Below are 22,433 nucleotides of genomic sequence, written 5' to 3' on the forward strand. Positions count from 1 at the left end.
TTGTTTTTTAATGAGAAATATTTGCCCCTCTAAACAATTCTGTTAATAGATAAGTCATTATTTACGGAGACGCAGGGGGAACCGTATCTGATGGGGGAACGCGGCTCGACGTAACAGCAGCAACTCGAGCACATTGCTGCCCCCTATATGCCAAGAGGACAAATAACACCTTTTCTGTTCAAATTGCCAACCCGCCACAGTGGCGTGTGTGTTGATCAAATCCAGTGAGATCAGGGGTGGAAATTAGCACCCGCCACTGGCCAAATGCGGGTAAATATTTGAAGTGGCGGGTGCTAATTTCCACCCCTGATCTCATTTGCTGTTTTGAATTAATACTTTAAAATAAGTAGTATAAATGTATAGATTTAGCTTTAATGAGGTTAAGAACTTCCATGACTTACCTTTGATCCATACTGATTGAGGCTCTCAAAACTGACCCTCTTTGCCAGAGATATGCAGGCTATACGCCGCGGCTGCGTGCAGGCGATCTGGCTGAAGCCAGCTGACAGGAGATACTGTGGCACCTGGGTGGATTTCCCACAGCCCGTGTCTCCTGCCACCACCACCACAGAGTGAAGTCGAACCAGCTCCACGATCCGGTCCCGGTACTGGAAGATGGGCAGGTTCTTCTGCTCGCGGCGAAGCTTCGCCAGCTTTCCAAAGCTCTGCTTCTGGCTGAAGTCCAGGAAGTGCAGCAGAGCCAGGCGACAGTCCGAGACCTCCTGAGATCCTGGTCCCGAGGACCTCTGCCTGCTTCTGTGCTCCGACTTTCCCAGCCTCTCCTCGATGTCCCTGCTACACACAGACACGTTAATCCGGTACCGAGCGTCGTACTCTTTAGGGAGACCAAGATCTTCAGTCTCTCTCCTGGCTTTCCCCTCCTCTCTGGTCTCTTTACCAGAACCAGACATCTCTCTTTTTGTTCTGAACCTCTGGAAACGGTCAAAGAAAGCCCAGAACTCTTTGTGTTCTGGGCTGCCGGCCTGGATGTAGTCATTCTCACGGAAAAAGATCTCATCCAGCTGGGCTCGACACTGAGGGCTGTCCCAGTCCCAACTCCGGCTGTCTCTCCTCCTGCCTGAGTCCATTTTTACTGGAGGTTACCTCCAACACCAGAACACTGACTTCAGGTCGGTGCTAATAAATAAACACCTGTTTTCAGTTTTACTGACATGCATCAGCTTCATAAACCTGTTCAACTGCAGTGAAAAAACCCCCCAGATGAGCAGCTTAGATTCATAAATAAAACACGAATATTTTCTGTTTAAATATCCGAAACAAAGCGAACACAAGTCCGTAACATCCCATAAACTGCTGCACGTCGCTGGATAATTACAAGAAAAGACTGAGAACAACAAATAACTGGTGAAAAAACTACAATAAAGCCGCAATTTCGCTTACTAACAGGGGAACAATAATACGACAGGACCATTTCCGTTCCGTTCCTTAAAACCGTCCGGTAAAAACTTGATATGCCAACGTTTCCGGTGCCCGGACAAAACAATAAAAAATAAAATAAACAAATAAACTGATCAATGTTTGTCTTTCAAAGGCGAAGTTGGGTTTTTATTAGTCTCAAAGCGTCACGTTTTATGGTTTACAGCGTCGTATTAAGGCCACTTAAAGGGGGAAAAAAATCGAGAAGGAAGTTTATTTTTGCTTTATTTCTGAGTTTTTAGGTGAAAAATAAAGTCTAACCTAACCTAAAAACCTAATGCATGGTAATAGAATAAAGTCAAATACATACAGTTTATAAAAATTTATAATAAAAACAGTATTTAGCTTAAAAAAGGGGTGGTTCAGTTGATGGTTGTGGCCTCCCTTAGTTTGGCAAAAATGGTACACCAACTGTGAGCTCTAAAAACAATATTTGCTAATTAAAATATGGAGTTTACATTTAGCTGATGGTAAAATAGTAATATTTATTATAATATTAATAAACCTTTTTCAATTGAACAGAGCAAATTAAGTGATGAAATGCAAATCACTACCTACTATCGCCACTGAGATGAAAAATAAAAATAAAGAAATATTTCAAATTATTCTGATTTCTGACATACTGTAAGCTATAAGTCTGAGATACAAAACAAAGTCTTATCTATTCACTTCTAACATCTTCTACTTGAGAAAGTTGTTTGCATTAAAACATTTAGGTCTGTTTCAGAAATCACACGGTCAAATTTTACTTTTTTGATTTTATTACATAATTTTCCTGGTATGAAATTATGCAAAACAAGAAGTTTTAATAAACAATAAAAAGTTACAAAATTCTAAACAAAACTGCCAACTCCCCTTTCAAAACAAAACTGTATAAGTGTTACAATAAAGTGTTTTTTGTTGTCATAAAACATGGATTTTGTTTTGATTAACTATTTTTTTAGCACTTTGTGGCCACCAAACTATAAACACAGAAGAAAGAATAATGGAAATAAGAAATAGCAGCAGCACAACTTTCTGACAGTCAGCAGTTTTTCTGCCAAACTGGGAGCTTAAAGTTAAATATGAATTTAAATTAAATATGATCAAAATGAAGAGAAAATAAAGAAACAACTGCTTACACTGAAGGTTATAAAAACATTTTATTTGAAGACATCTGCTATTAAACACACTTACTGAGACAAATTTATCTGCAGGACCTTTGGTGGCATTTTATCGTTTCAGGCTCATGAAAAGCAATAAAAAAATCTAAGGGAATAAAAGGGCGTTCATGATCACGTCACTCAGTTTTCAAGGAATTTCTGCTAAAATGGCAATCCATAGGAGGTAAGATAGCAAAATGTTGATGTCATTTAGGTTTTAATTTACAGATTAAAACGATATGTCTCTGTGTAACAACTGTATCTAAAAATAACACGTGTTCGCCATCAATGCATGCTACAAAATACACAAAAAATAAAACTTTTATTTACATAGAAGACAGTTAATTCAAGCCCATCCTGCTGAAACCGATCACAGCGAGTCTAAGATGTGCAGCGGCTGCTGTTGAATCCTCCGCAGCGAGGTAAAGTCCACCGAATCCACCAGATGGTCAGTCAGAGTGGCGTCTGAAAGAAGCAATGATCCTCCGCTCAGTTTATCTCCTTCGGTCTCGTTTTGACCCGTTTTTAGACTCCGGCCTTCTCTTTGACCCAGCCACGAAACTTGGTGACCCTCGTGTAGATGCCCGGCTTGTTCCTGCGGGCGCAGCCGTCGCCCCAGCTCACCACTCCGGCCAGGAACGCCCGTTTGCCGGTCAAATCGGTCAGAGGGCCGCCGGAATCCCCCTGAAGAACAAACGTGCCACAAGACAGACACGTGACATCACACTTCCTGTGTTTTTAATTTCCGTGGACACTTTTTCTTCAAACTAAAAGAATAATAATAATAAAAGTTGTTCAGGGTTTAGAAATCTCAGTACAAATTAAGAGCTCCAAGACTTTTTCGGTGCGAGTCCTCCCTGTCTCTGAAGACAGGATCTTTGGCTGTAAGGTGGCGGGCGATATGCATCCCTTCAGGGAATAATAGTTTGTTTTATTGTTATCAAATAAACTTAAAGTTTCTGTGGAGATTTCAAATGTTTCTAAAGACTCCAGATGAGTTTTTCTGTTTTATGATCTCTTTTTGTAAACTTTGTTGTGCATCACTGATTTTTTATTTATTCTTTTGTCAACAAGCTTTTAGATTTTTATTTGGCAAAACAAATACTAGCTTGAAGATTTTTAAGATTTAAGATTTTTAAATCTATTAAACTACTAAAAAGTGACACAAGTAAAATTCTCTACCCTGATTTTCTTTTTTGTTTGGTTTTTTTTTTGGACAGTTTTGTAAAATAGTCTCAGTGGAAGAAGAAAAAGAGAGAAACGGACACAAATAAAGACTAAAACATAAAAGAAGAGGAGGGGAGTCGGGTTTATTACCTGACAGGCGTCCACTCCTCCCTCCAGTATTCCAGCACACACCATCCGGGACGTGAGCTGTCCTTCCATCAACTTGTCACAAACTGTTTTATCTATCAGAAGAACCTGGGCCTTCTGGAGGACACTTGCAGCGCTTCCTGAAATAAATAAATAAAGATCACGATCATCAGAACATCAACATCGCAGGACTCGTCGAAGCCCGAGCTTTTCTTTGATCCGTCAAATAAAACTTTCAAGTCGCATTTCGTCCCGCGGGGGATCCGGATCGATCCAGATGTTAATATCATTGTTATCAACGTCAAGCAGTTTTAAGCTCTGAACTCCAAACGTCCCGGATGACTGAGAATCTACACCAACATTTATTATCCTTTATTTAACCAGACAAATCCCACTGAGATCACAAGAGGCCAGGGCCTGAAGGCAGCCCAACATTCATGTTTTTAGACTGAGGGAGGAAACCGGAGCGCCTGGAGAAAATCCACTCAAACTCCTCACAGGTCCAAACCGGGGCTCGAACCCACGACCTTCTTGCTGCCATCCGTATGGTACCGTCGTTGGTGCCGGATCGTATCGATACCAGCGCGGTGGGATCGATACTCGAGTTTCTTTCTACTTTCAGTAGAAACCTGAGCAGACGGGAAGCGGCGAGATTAAATGTAAACACCGGACGAAACGAGCGCGGCGGACGATCATTTAGTCCAGTGGTGTCCAATCCTGGTCCCGGAGGGCCGCCATCCTGCAGGTTTTAGGTGTTTCCCTCATTTGACACACCTGATTTGAGTGACAGGCTTCTGCAGAGCCTGAAGACCTGCTGAAGAGCAGAGAAACATCTAAAACCTGCAGGACGGAGGCCCTCCAGGACCAGGACTGGACACCACTGATTTTTTCGGCTCTGACTGAACAAGTTCAGAATCGACCCACAAACGCTGACAGCTGTAGCGTCCATATTTACGTCCGTGAACAAGGCGTGCTGCGTGGGACGTCACGTCGTCTTCTGCAGGTCGCTTCAGGGCCGTAGACTGATCACCCTGGATTTAAGTTCTCATAATTAGACGAGAACGACGACACGAAAAATAATCTGAACTGAGCTTTAAGACCTGGAGTGTGTGTGTGTGTGTGTGTGGCCATGTATTTGATACATTGTGGGGACAGTTTTCCTAACATATACTACCTTGTGAGGACCAACTGCTCTGAGAAATGATGTTTTTGGGTTAGGGGTTCAGTTTAGGACTAAGGTGTGAATTGAGTTTAGGTTTGGTTTAGGGTTAGCTATGTACTGGTAATTGTTAGGGTAAGGGTCAGGGTTAGGCTGTAGTTAGGGTGTAGAAATGAATGGAAGTCAATGGAAAGTCCCTGCAAAGATAGAGAGACATAACATGTGTGTGGGTGGGTGTGCGTGCTCACCTCCTTCTCGTGTGAGTCCCCATCCTGTGACCCAAACAGGTTCACCGGCGTTAAACAAGTGCTGCGGAGCCGGTAAGCAGATGGGCTTGATGTGGTTGGAGAAGGTGATGGGGCTGTCCAGCTCCATCAGGGCAACGTCGTTATCGTAGGTGTACGGGTTGTAATAAGGGTGGGGAATGACGGTCTTCAGGTTCTTCTTCACTGCGGGACTCTCGGTCTTTCCCTGGGTGTGAAGGCCGAGGTAAACCACCCAGCTGTTGGGCTTCGAAAGTCTGAGGACAAACGACAAAACAGAAAAACGAGCAGTTTATGTAAAGATACAAAAATAACACATACAGTTTGAGACCCGAACTTCCAGAGACTCAGAGCTGCTCTCCAAATCAACTAAATAATTTAAATTATTTCTCCAGGGCTGTAATTCTGCTCCAGACATGAAACTCATTCAGAAACAGAATAAAAAGGTGCAAAAAAGCCGACGTATGCAGCTTAAAATTCAAACTGAAGACCTCAAACGGAGTTCAGAAATAAAAAAAAAAGTTTTATTTACTCCCTTTAAGATGTTTCCTGAACATTTAAAGACACACAAGTGAATTTCCAGTTGGGTTTGTATAAATATTCAAAGAACTTAAAGTTTTATACTTTATCAGATGGTTCAGTTTGAAAGAGTTTACTCCAGCAGCAGCACATCTACAACCGATAAAATCTGGTGTGGTGGCAGCTCAGAGTCATCCTCAGGAGGGTTTTAGTTTAACATTCTGGCACAAAAGGTGGCGGGCGACATGCATTCCTTCAACAGGAGCCCCACGAAGCAGGTGGTTTCAGTCGTTAAAGCAGAAACAGAAACTCTTACCTTGCGAAGTCGCTGTCCTGAACGCAGTGAGCGGCAGTGATGAGCCACGTCGGACTGATGATGGACGCGCCGCACACGTGAGTGGTGCCGGACTTCAGTTTGGCGTGGAGACTGACCTGCCACGGAAACTCCCCGTCATCCGCTTCCATCCCGCCCACGATACGCGACGTCCTTAAAGGTCTCTGCCCGCAGTCTGCAGAGACAAACAGCCGATAAGAGGAAAGCCTGTCGCTACTTGTTGTGAAACAGGTGGAAGTGAAAAACCGGTTTGACCAAAACGCGCCCAACAAGGAGGATCACAGAGAGGTTTGGATGCTCGGCGCGTTTTAAAAAGACGCACCGCAGTTCTCCTCATCGGATCCGTCGTCGCAGTCCTGAACGTCGTCGCACTCCGGGTTCACTTTCCTGATGCACTTGTTGTTTTTGCATTTGTACGTGCCGTCAGTGCAGAGCACCGAAGAGCCTGGTAGGAGGAAAAAAACGAGTTTAAATTCACTGAAAACATCCTGAACGAGTTCCTCCAGCACGTAATTCTCTTTATTTTCACCTCTCCGATCAGAGGCATAAAAACACACTGGAATGAACCACAGGGCAGCAACGAGGGGACGATTCGTGCCGCCATCTTGGTAGGTGCTACGTGTTATTCTCAGTTACTGCCAACATGGCAGCCGACCACAGATTTCTGAGGAAAAACAAACAAACTAAACTCTGCCAAGAAGTCTAATGTTTTGCCATTAACTAAAGATTATCAGGACCTGAACTTCAAAGGACGTGGAATTACGTTCATCGTTTGTTTGGAAATTATAGTTCAATGCAAAGCGACATTATACAAGGGTGCTTTGCTGAAAACATCAATATCAGCATCAGATTTTCTTAAATAATAACCGTTAGTCTACAAACCTAATTTACCCTCCAGAGTGACACACGGAGCACCGAACAGACCTCGCCTGGCACCCTCAGTAGCCAGTAAAGGTGTCTTATCAGCTGCTAAATTCAGAGTTTGGGGCTCATTTCAGCTTTTAGTCCAAACCGAGAGACGTGGATCGTCTCCACGCCGAGAGACGAGGCAGAGAGATGCTGGTTAGATGAAGCTGAGCTCATCTCACAGCCCGGGTTTCTTCTGCCAGTCCACCTGGAGTCAGCCATGATGACCTGGAGCCCCCAGTTTGGGAGTTTTCCTCAGAGGCTGACAGGCTGCACCTTCTGGAGACTTCATCGCTCATGCTGACTGTAGAGTTTTGTTGACGGACTCGTGGGCCAGGCACGATTTGTCCGCGACGAAACACCGGGACACCCCGAGTCACAGATCTGTCATCAGGTTTCAGCCAGACTAAGGGAAGCAGGGGAGTCTGGGCAGCCATGTTGATGGCTGCCATTACTGAGGCAGCGGCTGTAAGGGGATCAGTTTTAGTCCTGACACCTGAGGTGAAAGGAGCCGTCAGGTTGATCCGACAGAGCTTGGTTAGCTTGTTGGACTTTCTAGTTTAGGAGCCAAAAAGTGTAAAATATTTCATTATTGACACCCGAATGAAAGACAGGAGGCTGGAGGAGCGACGAGGCACAAATTCGATGGATAAGATGATCCCATAGTCTCACCTCTTCCACAGTTGGACTCATCCGAATTGTCTCCACAGTCGTTCGTGTTGTCGCAGATTTTTTTCTCAGAGATGCACTTATTATTTTTGCAGACGAACTCTCCGGGTTTACACTGACCTTAAAGGAAACACAAACAAGCAGGAAGATGAGCCTTTTCCTGCGGAAACGCGGCGCGACTCCGCTGAAGTTTGCTGCCGTTAAAAGAAGCTGAAACTGAGCTGTTCCAAGTTAAAACAAGCTGAATGGAAGCTAAAAGGATCAAGACACAAGCTAAAACCAGCAAGACAGCAGCTAAAAGATAAAAAAAGAGCAAAACAGTAGCAAAAACATAACAGTAAAAGAAAGCAAAAACAGCAGAACAGCAGCTAAAAGCTAAAATATATAAAAGATAAGATAAAAAGTGTCAAAAAGTAGCGAAAAGCTTAAACTAGCAGAACAGTATCAAAAAGCAAAAAACCATAGCTAAAAGCTAAACTTAACAAAACAGTTGCCAAAAGTTAAAACAAGCAAAATGGTAAATAAAACTCAAAACTGGCAAATGTGTAAAATAAGTAGCAAAAAGCTTTAACCAGCAAAACTCTAACTAAGAGCTAAAATCAGCAAAACCATAGCTAAATTTGACAGAACTGTTAAAAATCAGATAAACAGGAGCTAAAAGCTAAAGCTAAAGAAGACAAAAATAAAGCAAGTACGCCGAAGCAAAGAGAAAAACGTTTCGGGAAGAACTGAAGAGATCTCAGCGTATTTATTTGAGGATTTTTTTGTAAATAAATATTATAAAAAGAATAAAAAGCTACATAAACCAGACGTCTCAGGCCGCCACGCCCGACCGAGACGAACCTTTTGACAATTCTTTAAACGACAGTAAAAACCGTACGGAAGCGCCGGGAATCGGGTCTTACCGCAGCCCATCTCGTCCGTGTTGTCTCCGCAGTCATCCTTTCCGTTACATTTCCACATTTCTGCCTTGCAGAATCCGTTCCTGCAGGTGACGGTTTTCGGCTTACACGCTGACGGAGAAAACGATCAGAAAAACTTTACTTCCACAGCCGGGCGCTTCATTTATAAACAGGGCAATAAAAAAGGAATTAACGGCGTGAATACGACCAGAGCAAACCGTACTTTTGCAGTTAATCTCGTCGCTCATGTCGCCACAGTCATTGTAGCCGTCGCACGTGAAGCTGGAATTGATGCAGTTCTTATTTCTGCACTCGAACTGGTTCGGACATTCTGCGGACGAAGCAAACGACATGAGAACCGTTTCCTGGAGGCAGGAAACGATCTGAAGGCAGCTCAGACACTCACTGCTGTCGATGGCTTCAAACGTTGCGTCGAAGCCGTGGTCCACGTAGGAGCGGTCGGACACGAAGGTCACCGTCATTTTGTTGCTTTCACCAATTCTGGTCAGCAGCCCAGTCGTGTCGTCTCCACAGAGTCTGAAAATAAAACACAGGAGCACTGACTCACGTGTTTCCCTTCACGATCCTTGTTTTTAAATCACCTGGAGCCAAAAGGCGAAGGCGGACGATTTCGTTCTTTTACCAAAATATCTCATGAACCACTGCATGGATTTATAACTGATTAACACATTAACTAAAGATGGCCGCCACATCTAATCAACAATAGACAGCAGAAAAATGGCTAAAACTCAATCTGACGTGAGTCACTCACAACACACACTTGTGTTTGTCAGACCCTCCAGGATTTTGCGATGTTGCGCAACTATTAACGCAAAATTAAGCTAACCCTGCGAAATCGTAACTTTGCCCAAAACACCACAACTTTAAGCCAATATTTATTGTTTCTGAAGTGATTCGCCACCGTTTCTGCGGTCTAGTCTCTTCTTTGTGGGTTTGTGTAGCGTGGAATACAAAATAACCCCAAATAACTCAGGAAGAAGACACGTGACGTCACTTCCTGCAGACCAGGGACAATCCAGAAATGCTCATGAATGTCAGTTTAGAAGCTATCAAAGTCCTCAAATAAAGCACCTTTTGAGAATGTCAGTGTTTGTTGGCAATTATCTTACAAAACTAGGAAGGATTTTTGGTTTATATATTAAAAGTTATAGTTTTTTTTTATTGATTTTAGTAAAAAAAAACAAACAAAAAAAAACGCAACTTTTAGGAAAATGCCCCGTGAAATCAGGCATTTTAGCCACAACAATCACAAAAAATGCCCACGAAATCTTGGAGGGACTGATTTGTGCATCATGTTATTTTCAAGGTTTTAACCAAAAAGGTTTCTGATTATTTCAGAAAACTTTCAGCTCACCTCTCATTGTTGATCATCACGTAGTCTTTGGGACACTTTGGGTTGTTTTCCACCCCGGGTTCGGTCAAAAGTAACTTTTTGAAGGTCACCTTCACCACTTTTTTCTCAGGGACCTTAAAGAAAAAGAATAAAAATAAAATAAGAGAAAGTAGGGTGAAGGAGAAGAACCACAGCAGTGAAACCGGTAAGAAACCGAACACACAGCCCTGCGTCTCACCTCGATCTCCCAGATGCATCTCGTGTTTGGAGGGTAGTAGTTTGGGAAGTTTGGACTTGAGAAGGAGCCCCGTAAACCGGAAAACTTCTGATTACAGCCAGCTACGAAAGAAATGGGATAAAAATTCATTAAAACAACGACACAATCAGCTTTTTTACAGCTGGGAAATATAAAAGAAGCAGAACATAATGTAGCAGGAGGCTAGCTAATAGCTAAAAGTTGCAAAAGGATAGGCAGACGCTAAAAGAATCAAAAATTAGCTGAAAGTTGAAGTAGCAGTAGGCCAGATAAAAGTATCAAAAGTTAGCTAAAAGCTAAAAGTAAGGAAACAGAAGCTGAATGTAGAAAAGCAAAGGCTAAATGTAGCAAAAGGCTAGCTAAAAGTAGCATATCACTAGCTGAAAAAAATCAAAAATTAGATAAAAGTTAAAGTAACAATAGGCTAAATAAAAGTATCAAAAGTTAGCTAAAAGCTAGAAGTAAGGAAACGGAAGCTGAATGTAGAAAAGCAAAGGCTAAAAGTTGCAAAAGGCTAGCTAAAAGCTAAATGTAGCAAAAGGCTAGCTAAAAGGAGAAAACTGGTAACTAGAAGTTAAAATTAAGATAGAAAAAGCTAAAAGTTGCAAAAGACTAGCAAAAAAAGTCGCCAGAAGCTAAAAAGTATTAAAAGGTTAGCTTGAAGCTAAGAGTAGCAAAGGTCTGGCTGAATATTTTGAACAGTTTCAAAGTTTTGAAAGCCAAAAGTCATGGCAGCCATCTCCTGAATGAAATGAAGTCTGCAGAATCAGGATTCACACAAAGATCTTCAATCAACGTCACCGATGAGAAGGTTCTTACCGATCATTTGAGTTTGAAAGGCTTTCGCGTGAAATCCTGGGAAGTTCTTATCTTTATTCGTGACCATCGTCACCAGCATGACATTTCCAGAGGACTGGAAGGTCAGAGGCTCTTTGCGTAAATACTCTCCACACACCCTGCAGGAAACACATTTTATCCACGAATCCATCAGGGTAATACAGACATACGGCAGTCGCTGTGATGTAAGTAATAAAATACAAGTTAAGTTGGTTCTACATGTCCGATATCTTTATTCACCCAAAGAAGACGAATACAGCGTCAGATTTAGCCGTCCGAAAAAAAGAGAAAAACAAACAATAATGTGCAAGTTGGGGCATCCGAGGAATTTTATCAAGCAGGAAAGTCCTTCCTGCAGGAATTCAAACGGTTTTCCAACAGCATGCTGGTCTTACGGCCGAGCAGTTACGCTCTCACGTGTTTCTAAATCAGCCACCATAGTGGAGGCAGGGGCGGAGCTAAACTTTTACTGCTGGGGGGGCCATGAAGGGGGGGGGGGTATCAATTACCACAGCTGAATTAGCTGAAACTATAGCTGAATTATCATTAATATAAATATTAGCTCAAACTATAACTAAATTAGCATTAGCATAGCTGAATTAGCTGAGACTATAGCCAAATTATCATTAATATTAGCTTAAGCTATAACTAAATTAGCATTAGCATAGCTGAATTAGCTGAAACTATAGCCGAACTACCATTAATATTAGCTTAAGCTATAACTAAATTAGAATTAGCATAGCTGAATTAGCTGAGACTATAGCTGAATTATCTTAGCCCCCCTCTAGCTCCGCCCCTGAGTAGAGGGGCAATCATGTAATCGCTCGGGTCTGTTTGTTAGCAACACGTCTCATAAACCACTGGATGAACGTCTACAGCTGTTTAACTTTGGGACTCAACCCGATTCAAGATGGCCGCCACAGCCAACAGATTGCACAAGCTTCCTTGGCTTCTACTGCTGCCGTCGATCCCGTTTGTCTGTTAGCAGAATATCTCATGAACCGCTGCATGGATTTTAACGAAACCTTCAGAGAGTCGGCGTCAACCCGATTCAAGATGGCGGCCGCAGCTAATCTTGGCAAACAGGAAAATCGAGCGGTCTGCATTTCTCCAAGGACGGCTCGTTTCAAACGATTTAAGATCTCAGCTTTAAGATGAATCCAGGCGAAAAATGAAAACTTCCAGCTTCAAACCAAAAAGGACGCAGACTTACTCGCCCATGACGCGGTTTTCCATAGCCGCCAGGGAGTCGTAGACCTTCACGAAGTCATTCTTGCAGTTTTCCTCCAGATGCAAGGTGTCGAAATCCAGGTTGATGGCGTAGCCGGGGTCGGCGCGCAGCCTCCACTGGAAGATGGTGTTGGGCGGGTACGGGATGTTGGGGAACCCGGGGGACTCGATATGCTCGTCTTTGTTGGGTTTCAAGTGTTTAATCCTGAAAACTCCTGAGACAAAAAAACAACATTTAGCTGCTGACAAACCAGCAGGAAGACAAAGACGACCTGATAATAACCAAGAATCTGCTTCGTTTTTACATCAGAAAAGATAATTAATAATAACTAAAGCTGTTAAAGCTAAAGGAAGCAGAAAACATGAGCTAAAAGATAAAAGTAATAAAAAACGTCTGGCTTACAACTCAAAGCAGCAAAGATCAGCTAAAAGAATAAAGTCACAAAAGGGTAGCTAGAAGCTAAAAGCAGCAGAACGATAATTAAAAGCTAAAAGTAGTAAAAACTGAGCCGGGACGCTGAAGAAGGTTTTAAAGAGAAAAATGTTTTTGAAGGAACTGGAGATGTCCCGTTGTACTTCTATGGGAAAAATAAATATTTCAAAATAAAGTTAAGTATTTAGAAAATTATAAAAGTGGCAAAAAAAACCCACAAAAAACAAAAGTTGAGCTGAACGTTTTGAAACACAAATGGCTAAAAGGGGCAAAGTAAGCAGGAGTAGTGAGACTGCAAAAATCATAATCAAAATAAAAATAAAACAGGAAAACGAGCGATAATGCTAAGTCAGCGTTCAGATTCTCATCTCATCTCCGTTAACATGAACCTAAATGCGATCAAACGGCGAGAAGAGGATTTGTAAAAACCGATCACTCACTTTGAAAAGATCTCGTCAACATGCGGGAGTCGAGAACTGCAGGAGGAAACGAAAACATAAAAAGAGTTAAAAAAACAAGAAGAAGAAGAAGAAACAGCCACACAGGATGTGGAAGCAGATCAGAACCGAGCGACAAACTGCTTCACCTGAGTTCACCAACGTGTCGTAATGAAAGGGGCCTCCCGCCGATCGCACTTTGCCTCCCAGGTTTTCCACGTCGTCCATCGCTTTGTCAACGGACGCCTCTTGGCCCATGGGAACCCGGAACTCCGACAGGTAGTAGGCGATGATGCTGCCTTCACTGCGGACGAAAACGTCGGGAAACGACGGCGTCGTCATGTTTTTAGGAACACAAACAGAATCGGATCCGTACGGAGGCCCTGAAGAGCAAATCACTAAAAACAACGACACAAACCTACAGAGAGGCGCAGGAACCGGAGGGAAACACGAGTCTCTGATTGGACACCGGCGCCGTTTGGCTTTTGAAACCGATTATTCCCGAGCGTTTCACCTCGTATGTTCGTCCTGACTCTGAATATTCCTGGATAGCAGCAGCTGCAGCTACGTTTGGGTCACCGGTGCCATTTTAAAACAGAAAAACTCGCCGCCGTCCAGCCAGCGATGTCTCGTGTCTCCCGCTGGTTCCCGCCTCCTTCTGTAGGTTAAAGGCCCGGTCCCAATCCTCGCACTTCCACCCTCGTGTCCTTTAAATGTGCGATTCTCCAACGTCTGCATGCTTGTAACCTGCGCACACGAACCCTTCGACTGAGTCCACGCTTCATAGAGAGGCGTAGGGTGAAGGGCGAGGATTGGGACCGGGCCAATGATTTGCTGTGGTTTGAACTTCAGGGCCACCGTAGATCTGATCTCTCTTCTTTCATACCTGAAATCGTGAACTGTGGAGCCGACGTAGTATTTCTTCAGCTGTGGGCTTCTGGAGTAAATGGTCTTCAGCTGAAAAGATTCGGAGCGGAAATCAGGACGACTGACGGTTCGTTCAGTTCCATGTGAGACAAGAAGCTGGCGGTCTTACCTGCGCGACCACCTGCTTCGCCAGCGCTTTGAACTGGGTGGAGTTGGCGTCCTCGTAAGCGTTGTCAAACGACTGGTCGGTGATCCTCATGGTGCCGGTGTACATCCTGTTCACCCAGCCAACCTTACGGTCTGAGAACGCAGAAACGACTGAAAACGTGACGCCAGGAACAAATCCAGCTAAACTCTAGCAAAACAGTAGCTAAAGCATGGTCTAAAAGTAGTAAAAAGCTAAAAGTATCAAAAGGCTAGCCTGAATCTAAAATTAGCAAAATGCTAGATGAAGGCTAAAGGCAGCAGAACAGTAGAATAATGGTATTAGTAGCAAAATGCAAGCTAAAAGTAGCTAAAAGGACGTAGAACCAAAAGGCAAGCTAGAAGCTAAACATAGCAAAATGCTAAATAATTCTAAAAGTAGCCAAAAGGTAGCTAAAAGTTAAAAGTTGAAAAAGGTAACTAATAGCTAACAGTAGCAAACCACCAGCTAAAAGCTGCAAAATAAAAGCTAAAAGTATCAAAAAGCTAGCTAGAAGCTAAAAATAAAAGAAATGCCAGATAAAAGCTAAAAGCTGCAGAACTTTAGAGAAATGGTAAAAGTAGCTAAACGTATCAAAAGGATAGCTAGAAGCTAGTATTAGCAAAAGGCTAAATAAATGCTGCTAAGCAACAAAACAGTAGTTAGATGCTAAAAGCTGCAAAACAAAAGCTGAAAGTATCAAAAGGCTAGCCTTAATCTAAAAATTAGCAAAATGCTAGATGAAGGCTAAAGACAGCAGAACAGTAAAATAATGGTATTAGTAGCAAAATGCAAGCTAAAAGTAGCTAAAAGGACGTAGGACCAAAAGGAAAGCTAGAAGCTACACATAGCAAAATGCTAAATAATTCTAAAATTAGCAAAAGGGTAGTCAGATGCAAAAAGTAGCCAAAGGGTAGCTAAAAGTTAAAAGTAGCAAAAGGTTAACTGACAGCTAACGGTAGCAAAACACCAGCTAAAAGCTGCAAAATAAAAGCTAAAAGTATCAAGAACCAGCTAGAAGCTAAAAATTAAAGAAATGCCAGATAAAAGCTAAAAGCAGCAGAACTTTAGAGAAATGGTAAAAGTAGCTAAACGTATCAAAAGGATAGCTAGAAGCTAGTAGTAGCAAAAGGCTAAATAAATGCTAGTAAAACAGCAGTTAGATGCTAAAAGCTGCAAAACAAAAGCTGAAAGTATCAAAAAGCTAAAAGAAGCAACGTTTTGAAGAAACTGAAGAGATCTCCATTTCTCTGGTGAACAAAATTATAAAAACTAAACAAAAATAAAATAAAGAAGTGTCAAAAACTAAGAGTCAGAGCAACCATCTCACGAATGAGCCGAACTTTTTGAACTTCGTCCAGGAGGAGCCAAACGAGGGACGTTTTTATTTATCATTCTTCAGGTTTATAAAAACAAAAATGATGTTCTGTTGACATTGAACGCTGTGATATAAACCTTCGCTCAGCACAGACACTTTAGCCCCAAACTAAACAAAAAATGTTGTGTGAAGAAGTAGAGGTTTAATATTATCTAACGTGGTGTTCTTTCAGTCCAGAATGATGTTTCTGAGTCGATTTAAAAGCCTGAGAAATCAGCCGAAGGACTCCTAAATGCTAATTTTCTTTTCCTTCTGCTCTCTCTGCGACAAACAAACAGTTGGGTCTCTTTAACGTTTTTTAAAAAGGAAGAAGAGCTCCTCACAGTGGAAATGCCAGACCAGCAGTCCGGTCATCAGGGAGATGACGGCGAGAAAGATCACCACGCCGATCACGGCGCCGATGTATTTCCCGTGTTTCTTCTTCTCGTACTGCTTGTTGTCCGGCGCTGGCAGGAACTGCAAAGCCTGCTCCGTGTTTTTGTCCTGAAAAACAAAACAATAAATGCAGAAAAAAGGGATGAATATATCAACTAACCATAGATCTAAAGCTGCAAACCCCTTTCCCCCCTTCGTTCCCGCCGAAGCTGCTTTTTGTTTCTTAAAATAAAGAATAAAAGAAGCCGATTCTTCAGCAACTGGAGGAAATAAAAGATTTAACGACAGCTGTAAGGGTAAAAACTCTGAGAGGACAGTTTCAGGCTTTGGTATTAAATTAAAGGGAAAATTCCTCGGTGAGTCACGGCCCTGAAGTGGTTAAACGACGAGGAGACGGGGGAGGTGAGAGCAAAGGTTTCACCACGAAAGATCCAGTCCAACCTGCTGCGAGTTACAGAAAAAACAAAAAAAAAAAAACACAGACCGGGAACAGGTTCCTGGCTGTTTACTGTAGTACAGCTCATAAACACAAAGGCCGGACGGGCCGGGGAGCAGATAAGAGCCGAGGAGTGATTTAATAAAGAAAAACAAGCAGCTTTAACTTTTTTTACGACTCCGGGACGACAACCGGACCGCGACGCTTTCTGTTTAAAGCCGACACTCAATCCGAACAACAAGAACAAACTGTGCTGCTCCTTCGAAAGCACGACTCCAGGGTTTTAATTACAGGCTGACGTTTGATTTTAGGGCTAATCTGAGACTTCATGGAACATAAATTACCTCTAATAATGTCTGGGTTACATTAGGATCACACATTACAGTTTAAAATAAGCAGAATATACCGAATTATGGCTCTTTTATGGACTGTAAATAGTTTAATATCGTAAAATCAGTATCTTTAGAATAGAAAAATGTGATTTGCACAAACTAAAGATATCCAAATCGTAACATTAAGCAAATATTTGCCAGATTTGGGACAAAGAGCTGCTGCTTTTCCCCTCATTAACAACAGAATTCTAGATATTAAACATCGTGGAGTCGTGATGTTCGTAGTTTCAGAGCTTCGCCGTGCCCTGAAGGTCAAATCTTCCACGAACTGTACGTCACGCCGCGATGCTGTGGAGTAATTAACTCAAATGTGTCAAAAGATTGAACAAGTTGCAACATGCCGCTGGAGGAATTCAAGCCACAACTGCACAACGACTGCACGACGATGACGACCTGAAAAAAAGATGACACGATGTGTTCGGAGGTTTCTGGGGTGGAACTGCGTCACGGTCGGGACACAGACAGGTCCAAGACAGGAAACTAGGCGTGAGCGCTCCTTTCTGGGTGGTTTTTCCTGAAGAATGTGTTCCTAACTTTCTCACAAAGAGCTGCTTTTAATCTAAAAGTACGATCTGTTTTAGGCAATCTGTCCCCCGAATCGCTGCGTGATTTACGGCTTCAAAAAAAGAGACGAGAACGGTTATCTGCACACATCTCCTCAAGAGAAGGAGAAACGAATACGAGGTTCCTTCGGCTCTTTTATTTACGTTTTTCTGCAGATAAAGACGTCTGCGAGCGACTGGAGACCGTCCTCCAGGGGGGGGGGAGTTGTGTTATTTATTTAATTGATTTAAAATAATCCAATTAGGAGAGTCCTGAAAGGAAAATATTTTTGTGGGGGCGGCGGCGAAAGACAACAAAAACAATTTAAAGAATTATTCAAAGATGCCATTAGTTTCATGGTCAAACTAACAGGTGAACTAGCTTTAGATTTACCGTTAAACAAGCGTCGAATTTACTGTTAAATTAATGTCTGATTTACGGTTAAACTAGCTTTAGACATGATGTTAAGTTAGCTTAAACAAGCACTGAATTTAGTGTTAAACTACAATAATTCTGACGCTAATTTAACAGCAAATCCGACGTCAGTTTTCCAATAAACCAGATGCTAGTTTAATGGTAAATCAGAAGATATTTTAATGATAAACCCTACAATAGTTCAACGGCAACATCAACGATACTTTGATGGTAAATCTGAAGTTAGTCTTACAGTAAATGTTATTTTGAAAGTAAAACAGATGCTAGTTTAACGGTAAATAAAGTTCAGCTGTAAATCTAATGGTAGATTTATTTATTTTTAGTCCTACCATGTTACATAAAGTATTTTGCATTTTGTAGTTTAGGAAATTTGCTTATAAGACTGTCTGGGGGGGATGAGGGGGGCGCAGGAGATTTATGGGGAGGACTGGGCCCCCCTGCGGCCCCCTCTCGGCGCCACCCCTGCCGCCCTCATCCTGTCAACTGTTTTATTTATCTGTGTGTAATAAAAACAAAAAGTGAGCCATGTTGGTCCTTGTCTCCCAGCTCAATGCGGGTCTGAGCTCCGGGACAACAGGAAACAGGAAACAGCGCCACCATCTTACCAGCTTCGGGGTGTATCTGGTCCCGCTGTCCATGTAGTCCATCATCAGCTCCGCGCTCTGGACCGACTTTATGTCCAAATGTAGAAACTTTAATCCCCTCAAAGCCGCTCCTTTCCTGCTCCTTTCTGTGTTTAAGTTTCAGTAGATGGAGCCGACAGGAAGTTCTCCGAACTGCAGGCCCGGAGGACCGAACCTCACCGAGAAATTCCTCCTCAGAGACGAACCAAAACGAGAAGAAACGGATTCAAAGTGCGTGAAAACGAGAAGTCCTCCCTCCTGTCGAGTTGTTTCTGATCACACTGGGTTCACCTGCGAAACTGAACGAAACAAGTCCTTCCTTCCGGGACCTGCAGGTTTCTGAGGGCGTGTCTCCGCCCCCCCCCGCGACACCTGTCCTGACTTCCTGCTTACCTGGCGGACAACAAACAACCAAATCCGCTTTTTGTCAGGGAAACGGAGGACATTATGGGCTGTTTTACAGCCTCGGATCAGAGTTCAGGAGAAGCTCTTCTCACATCACCTGTCTGCTTTTTATTTTGTTATTTATTGACTTTATTTCGTCATCGTTTTCAGAAACAGTCACGTGATCTGACGCAGCGTCAGGTTGAAGATTAGGAAACCAGCAATGACTCAGTTATGATTCATCTCAACTTTTTTTTTTTTTTTTACATCCAGACAGTTTCAGTCAGACAAAACACGGTCTTCTCCCCAAAACAGAAACACAATTTAATCCTGAAAAAATATAAATAAATGATAAAAAAAAGTATCTTCATCGTAATCTGAGTACTTTTTCACGTGTGAACGGTTTAAGAGACGCAAAGACAGTTAAAGCCACCTGCTAGTGGCTCATTATGGTCACCACGGTAACCACACACCTGTCTCTCACTCCCGACAGCAAACTTGATAAAGGCAGGCGGAAAAAAAAAAACTAAAAAGTAAGCCTCAAACATGCGGCCGCTCTTAAAAAGTTCCTGGACCTGTGAGCAGCAGAAGGCCGATGATCTCGTCCACATTCTTTTACGTTTCTACAGTATTTTATGTAGAAAATATAACAAGTTTAAAACAGAAACTTTCAGAAAATTCTGACTAAAATACGTCTGAAGTGTATGGAAGCCGTGGGTGTGTGGTTTCTGCACTCTGAGAGGATTTTAGAGAAAACTGTAAGTCCTACAGCAAAAAGAGACACACCGGGTGAAAGAAGACAAAAATATCTATGTTTTGATGTATAATATGTATTTTTACTACAACAAATTGTGCGAGTAAGAAGTAAAATTTTGTAAAGAGGCTCAAAACTAAGAGTGAGGTGTCATTCTATGGAAAAATCTCCCAAAAATCATAAAACTTAAAATGTATTTACATTAAAATTATTAAAGATAACAAAATGTGTAAAGTTCGGCTTTCTGTGACTTGTTTAAACTTTAAATGATGTTTCTGCTGTGAAGTATGTCTGAGCCGCGGAGCTCCATAGATGTTCTGGCGCCCTTTTCTCCCATTGACGTCCATGGGGGGAAAATTTCTCATAGTTTTTTCTGAGTTTCAACTATATCGTACGATCTAACGTCACCAAACGATTCATGGTGGAGCCACAGGTTTGGTTTGTATGAACTGGATGTTTTATCGTTTTCTTTTCCAAATCTGTGAGTGAAAACAGAAAAATCCTCAACAGAAAAACGATAAAAAGGGCCTTCAATGTTTACGTGTTAGCACGCCTAAAGAGACAGTCTGATTAATGTTGAAGTAACGCTCTTTTAAAGAGTTAACAATAGTTAAATTATCAGCTACGACATCAGTTATGGAGCATGGAGAAAAGGGTAAACGTCAGTCCAGGAGAGGCTAAAGGTTAGCCAAACAGGGGGCAACTTATTTAACCGTTTCTCAGGTTTATAAACAATTAATTTTAAAAAGGCTGCGAGCATCATCCTGTTAAATATCATCTAATGTAGCGTTTTCTTATGAAAGACTGGTTTTATAAGTCTGAATAACAAAAAAACAGGGCCTTGTTTGGCTAGCCACTAGCATAGACGTTAGCAAAGCCGTTAGCATAGCCGTTAGCCTAGCCTGGATGAATTCTTTCACCTTTTTCTCCAAGATTTTTTCTTTAATTACCACCAGAATTAAATAATTGGAAAATTCATAAATAAATAAAGCTTTAAACATTAAATTTTATCCAGCCACAAATAAAAAACAGACACAAGTTTGTTTGTTGTGAGTTTATTGACGTGTATCTCCCCCCTGTAATCATAAATCTGTTTTCATTGATGTCAATCTTTTTTTTATTTAAATCAGTAATATTATGTATATTTATAATTATTGTCCTCGGTCCTCCTCCACAATCAAGCAGGCAGTTTACAAGATTTGAAGCTGTTTGGGTGCATAGTGAGACAGTCACATACGGATATACTGTCACAGGAAGAGGAACAAAAGAACTGAAATAAAAATATTTTTCATATAATTTCATATAAGAACAATGCACACCACAGAAAGTCCTCTGGAAAAAAAAATAAAAGCCATGATTGCAACATCAACTATACAGGCACAAGGACAATACTAAGAGAGAAAAGAGGATTAGGATTCACTTGTTTGTGTCGTTCTTTACCTGTAAAAACACACAAATTGTTTTTTTTTTTTCTCTAAGCCTCGTCTTTCTGTATCTCTGCCTGCACAGACCTCCAGCTCCAAGAATAAAAAATAAAAATAAAAAAAGCTTTGACCCAGGACTGGCCTGGCACTTTCAGGGAAAACAAAAATCTTAAAATTAGAAAAATTTCTGCCCGAATTCGGACCCATAGGACGGTGAGGATGCACATCACCCCCCCTCCGGATTTATTTAAAAAAATAAATTTAAAGCATTTCAGACACTAAATAAAACTAATCGACGCCTTTTAAGGAACGTCCTGAAAACAAACAGGGGGAAATAAAGCTTCCATATTACATTCAAACGAATTTATCCATCTTCCCTGCTGATAAAAAGCTCGTGTTTGTGTGACAACATTCTTCGAGCTGGGGGGGTCTGTGCAAACCTTAAACCGACTCGTCACCTCCTCCCCGGGAAATAAGAACAACAAACGGTGGAAAAAAAACTTCTAATCTTATATATTCATATTTAAATCTCATATCTGTCATCATAACAAAGAAATCTTCTTTTTTTAAATTTTTTTTTTCCTCGATTCTGTTTTTTTTTTTCTTTCACTAAACATTTTAATTGGTACAAAGAACCTTAATATACAAGCAATCTATCGAGATTAAAAAGAACAAATTAAAACACTGATTATTATTTAATCGTCCGGAGATGAACGAGATTAGTCTGATTTTCCTCTCACGCAATAAAAAAACATCTGAAGAAATGTTAAACGAATCCTTTTAGGTTTTGCAAACGTCTCTAAATAAACATGATCAAAAAAAGCTCTATCGTACAACAGTAGCAGTAGTAGAAGTTTGTTTTTACTTAAGGATTGTTTCCGAACAAACCGGGAAATGCAGTTTGGATGCGTAGAAATGATTTCAACAATAGCGTTGTGTTATTGGTCAGTAGTATGTTCCCCGCTCGCCGCCGCCCAGGCTCCGGCTACACCTGCATCTGCTCCAGGTATTTGTAGGTGGGGTTCTCGTAGCCGTGGTTCTGCATCTTGCTCAGGTGTCGGTCCTCCGGTGTCAGCATGGGGTCCACCTGAGAGACGGGGACAACAAGAGAGAGACAGAAATCATCGGCTGGTTGACAGAGTTCATCTACGGGAGTCAGTACAATCCAAGATGGCTGCCGCAGCTAAAACACAGCAAGAGAACCACTGACTGGACAAGGTACGCCGGTCAGACTGATCAAAATCCGAAACATGAGTTCCCCTCACACACACCTGACTCCGTGACCTTGAAATCAGTAGAGATCATCCCTGACACATCAGCTGTGCAGTTTGACATTTCTGTGTTAAAGGTTAGGAATTTAGAGCTCAGATGAGAAACTGTCCAAAGACAGACAGGTGGACAAATGGACAGATGGACGGACAGACAGGTGGACGGACAGACAGACAG

The 22,433-nt window shown here is 41.9% G+C and overlaps 2 protein-coding genes across 6 annotated transcripts in view; both read right to left on the reverse strand.

Moving 5' to 3' along the window:
- Window positions 1-2,560: 2,560 nt before the first annotated feature.
- Window positions 2,561-18,886, reverse strand: st14a (ST14 transmembrane serine protease matriptase a). The gene is made up of 19 exons (XM_017437788.3): window positions 18,408-18,886; window positions 15,945-16,104; window positions 14,229-14,359; window positions 14,079-14,149; window positions 13,342-13,496; window positions 13,196-13,231; window positions 12,306-12,537; window positions 11,075-11,211; window positions 10,238-10,338; window positions 10,021-10,133; window positions 9,052-9,182; window positions 8,869-8,976; window positions 8,649-8,756; window positions 7,747-7,863; window positions 6,491-6,613; window positions 6,151-6,343; window positions 5,301-5,572; window positions 3,897-4,033; window positions 2,561-3,263 (listed from the first exon to the last, which is right to left on the reverse strand). The coding sequence occupies exons 1-19, from the start codon at window positions 18,450-18,452 to the stop codon at window positions 3,105-3,107; spliced, it is 2,529 nt and encodes an 842-aa protein (XP_017293277.1). The 5' UTR covers window positions 18,453-18,886; the 3' UTR covers window positions 2,561-3,104.
- Window positions 18,887-20,602: 1,716 nt separating this feature from the next.
- aplp2 (amyloid beta (A4) precursor-like protein 2) overlaps window positions 20,603-22,433 on the reverse strand; it is a 56,222-nt gene continuing 54,391 nt past the window's right edge. For all 5 annotated transcript variants that reach the window (XM_017437780.3, XM_025010994.2, XM_017437779.3 and 2 more), the window contains one exon: window positions 20,603-22,074. In XM_017437780.3, the coding sequence (XP_017293269.1) occupies window positions 21,973-22,074 (102 nt within the window). In that variant the 3' untranslated portion in view covers window positions 20,603-21,972. The remainder of the gene's footprint in view (window positions 22,075-22,433) is intronic.

This window comes from Kryptolebias marmoratus, linkage group LG2, assembly GCF_001649575.2.
Source record: "Kryptolebias marmoratus isolate JLee-2015 linkage group LG2, ASM164957v2, whole genome shotgun sequence".
Taxonomy (NCBI): domain Eukaryota; kingdom Metazoa; phylum Chordata; class Actinopteri; order Cyprinodontiformes; family Rivulidae; genus Kryptolebias; species Kryptolebias marmoratus.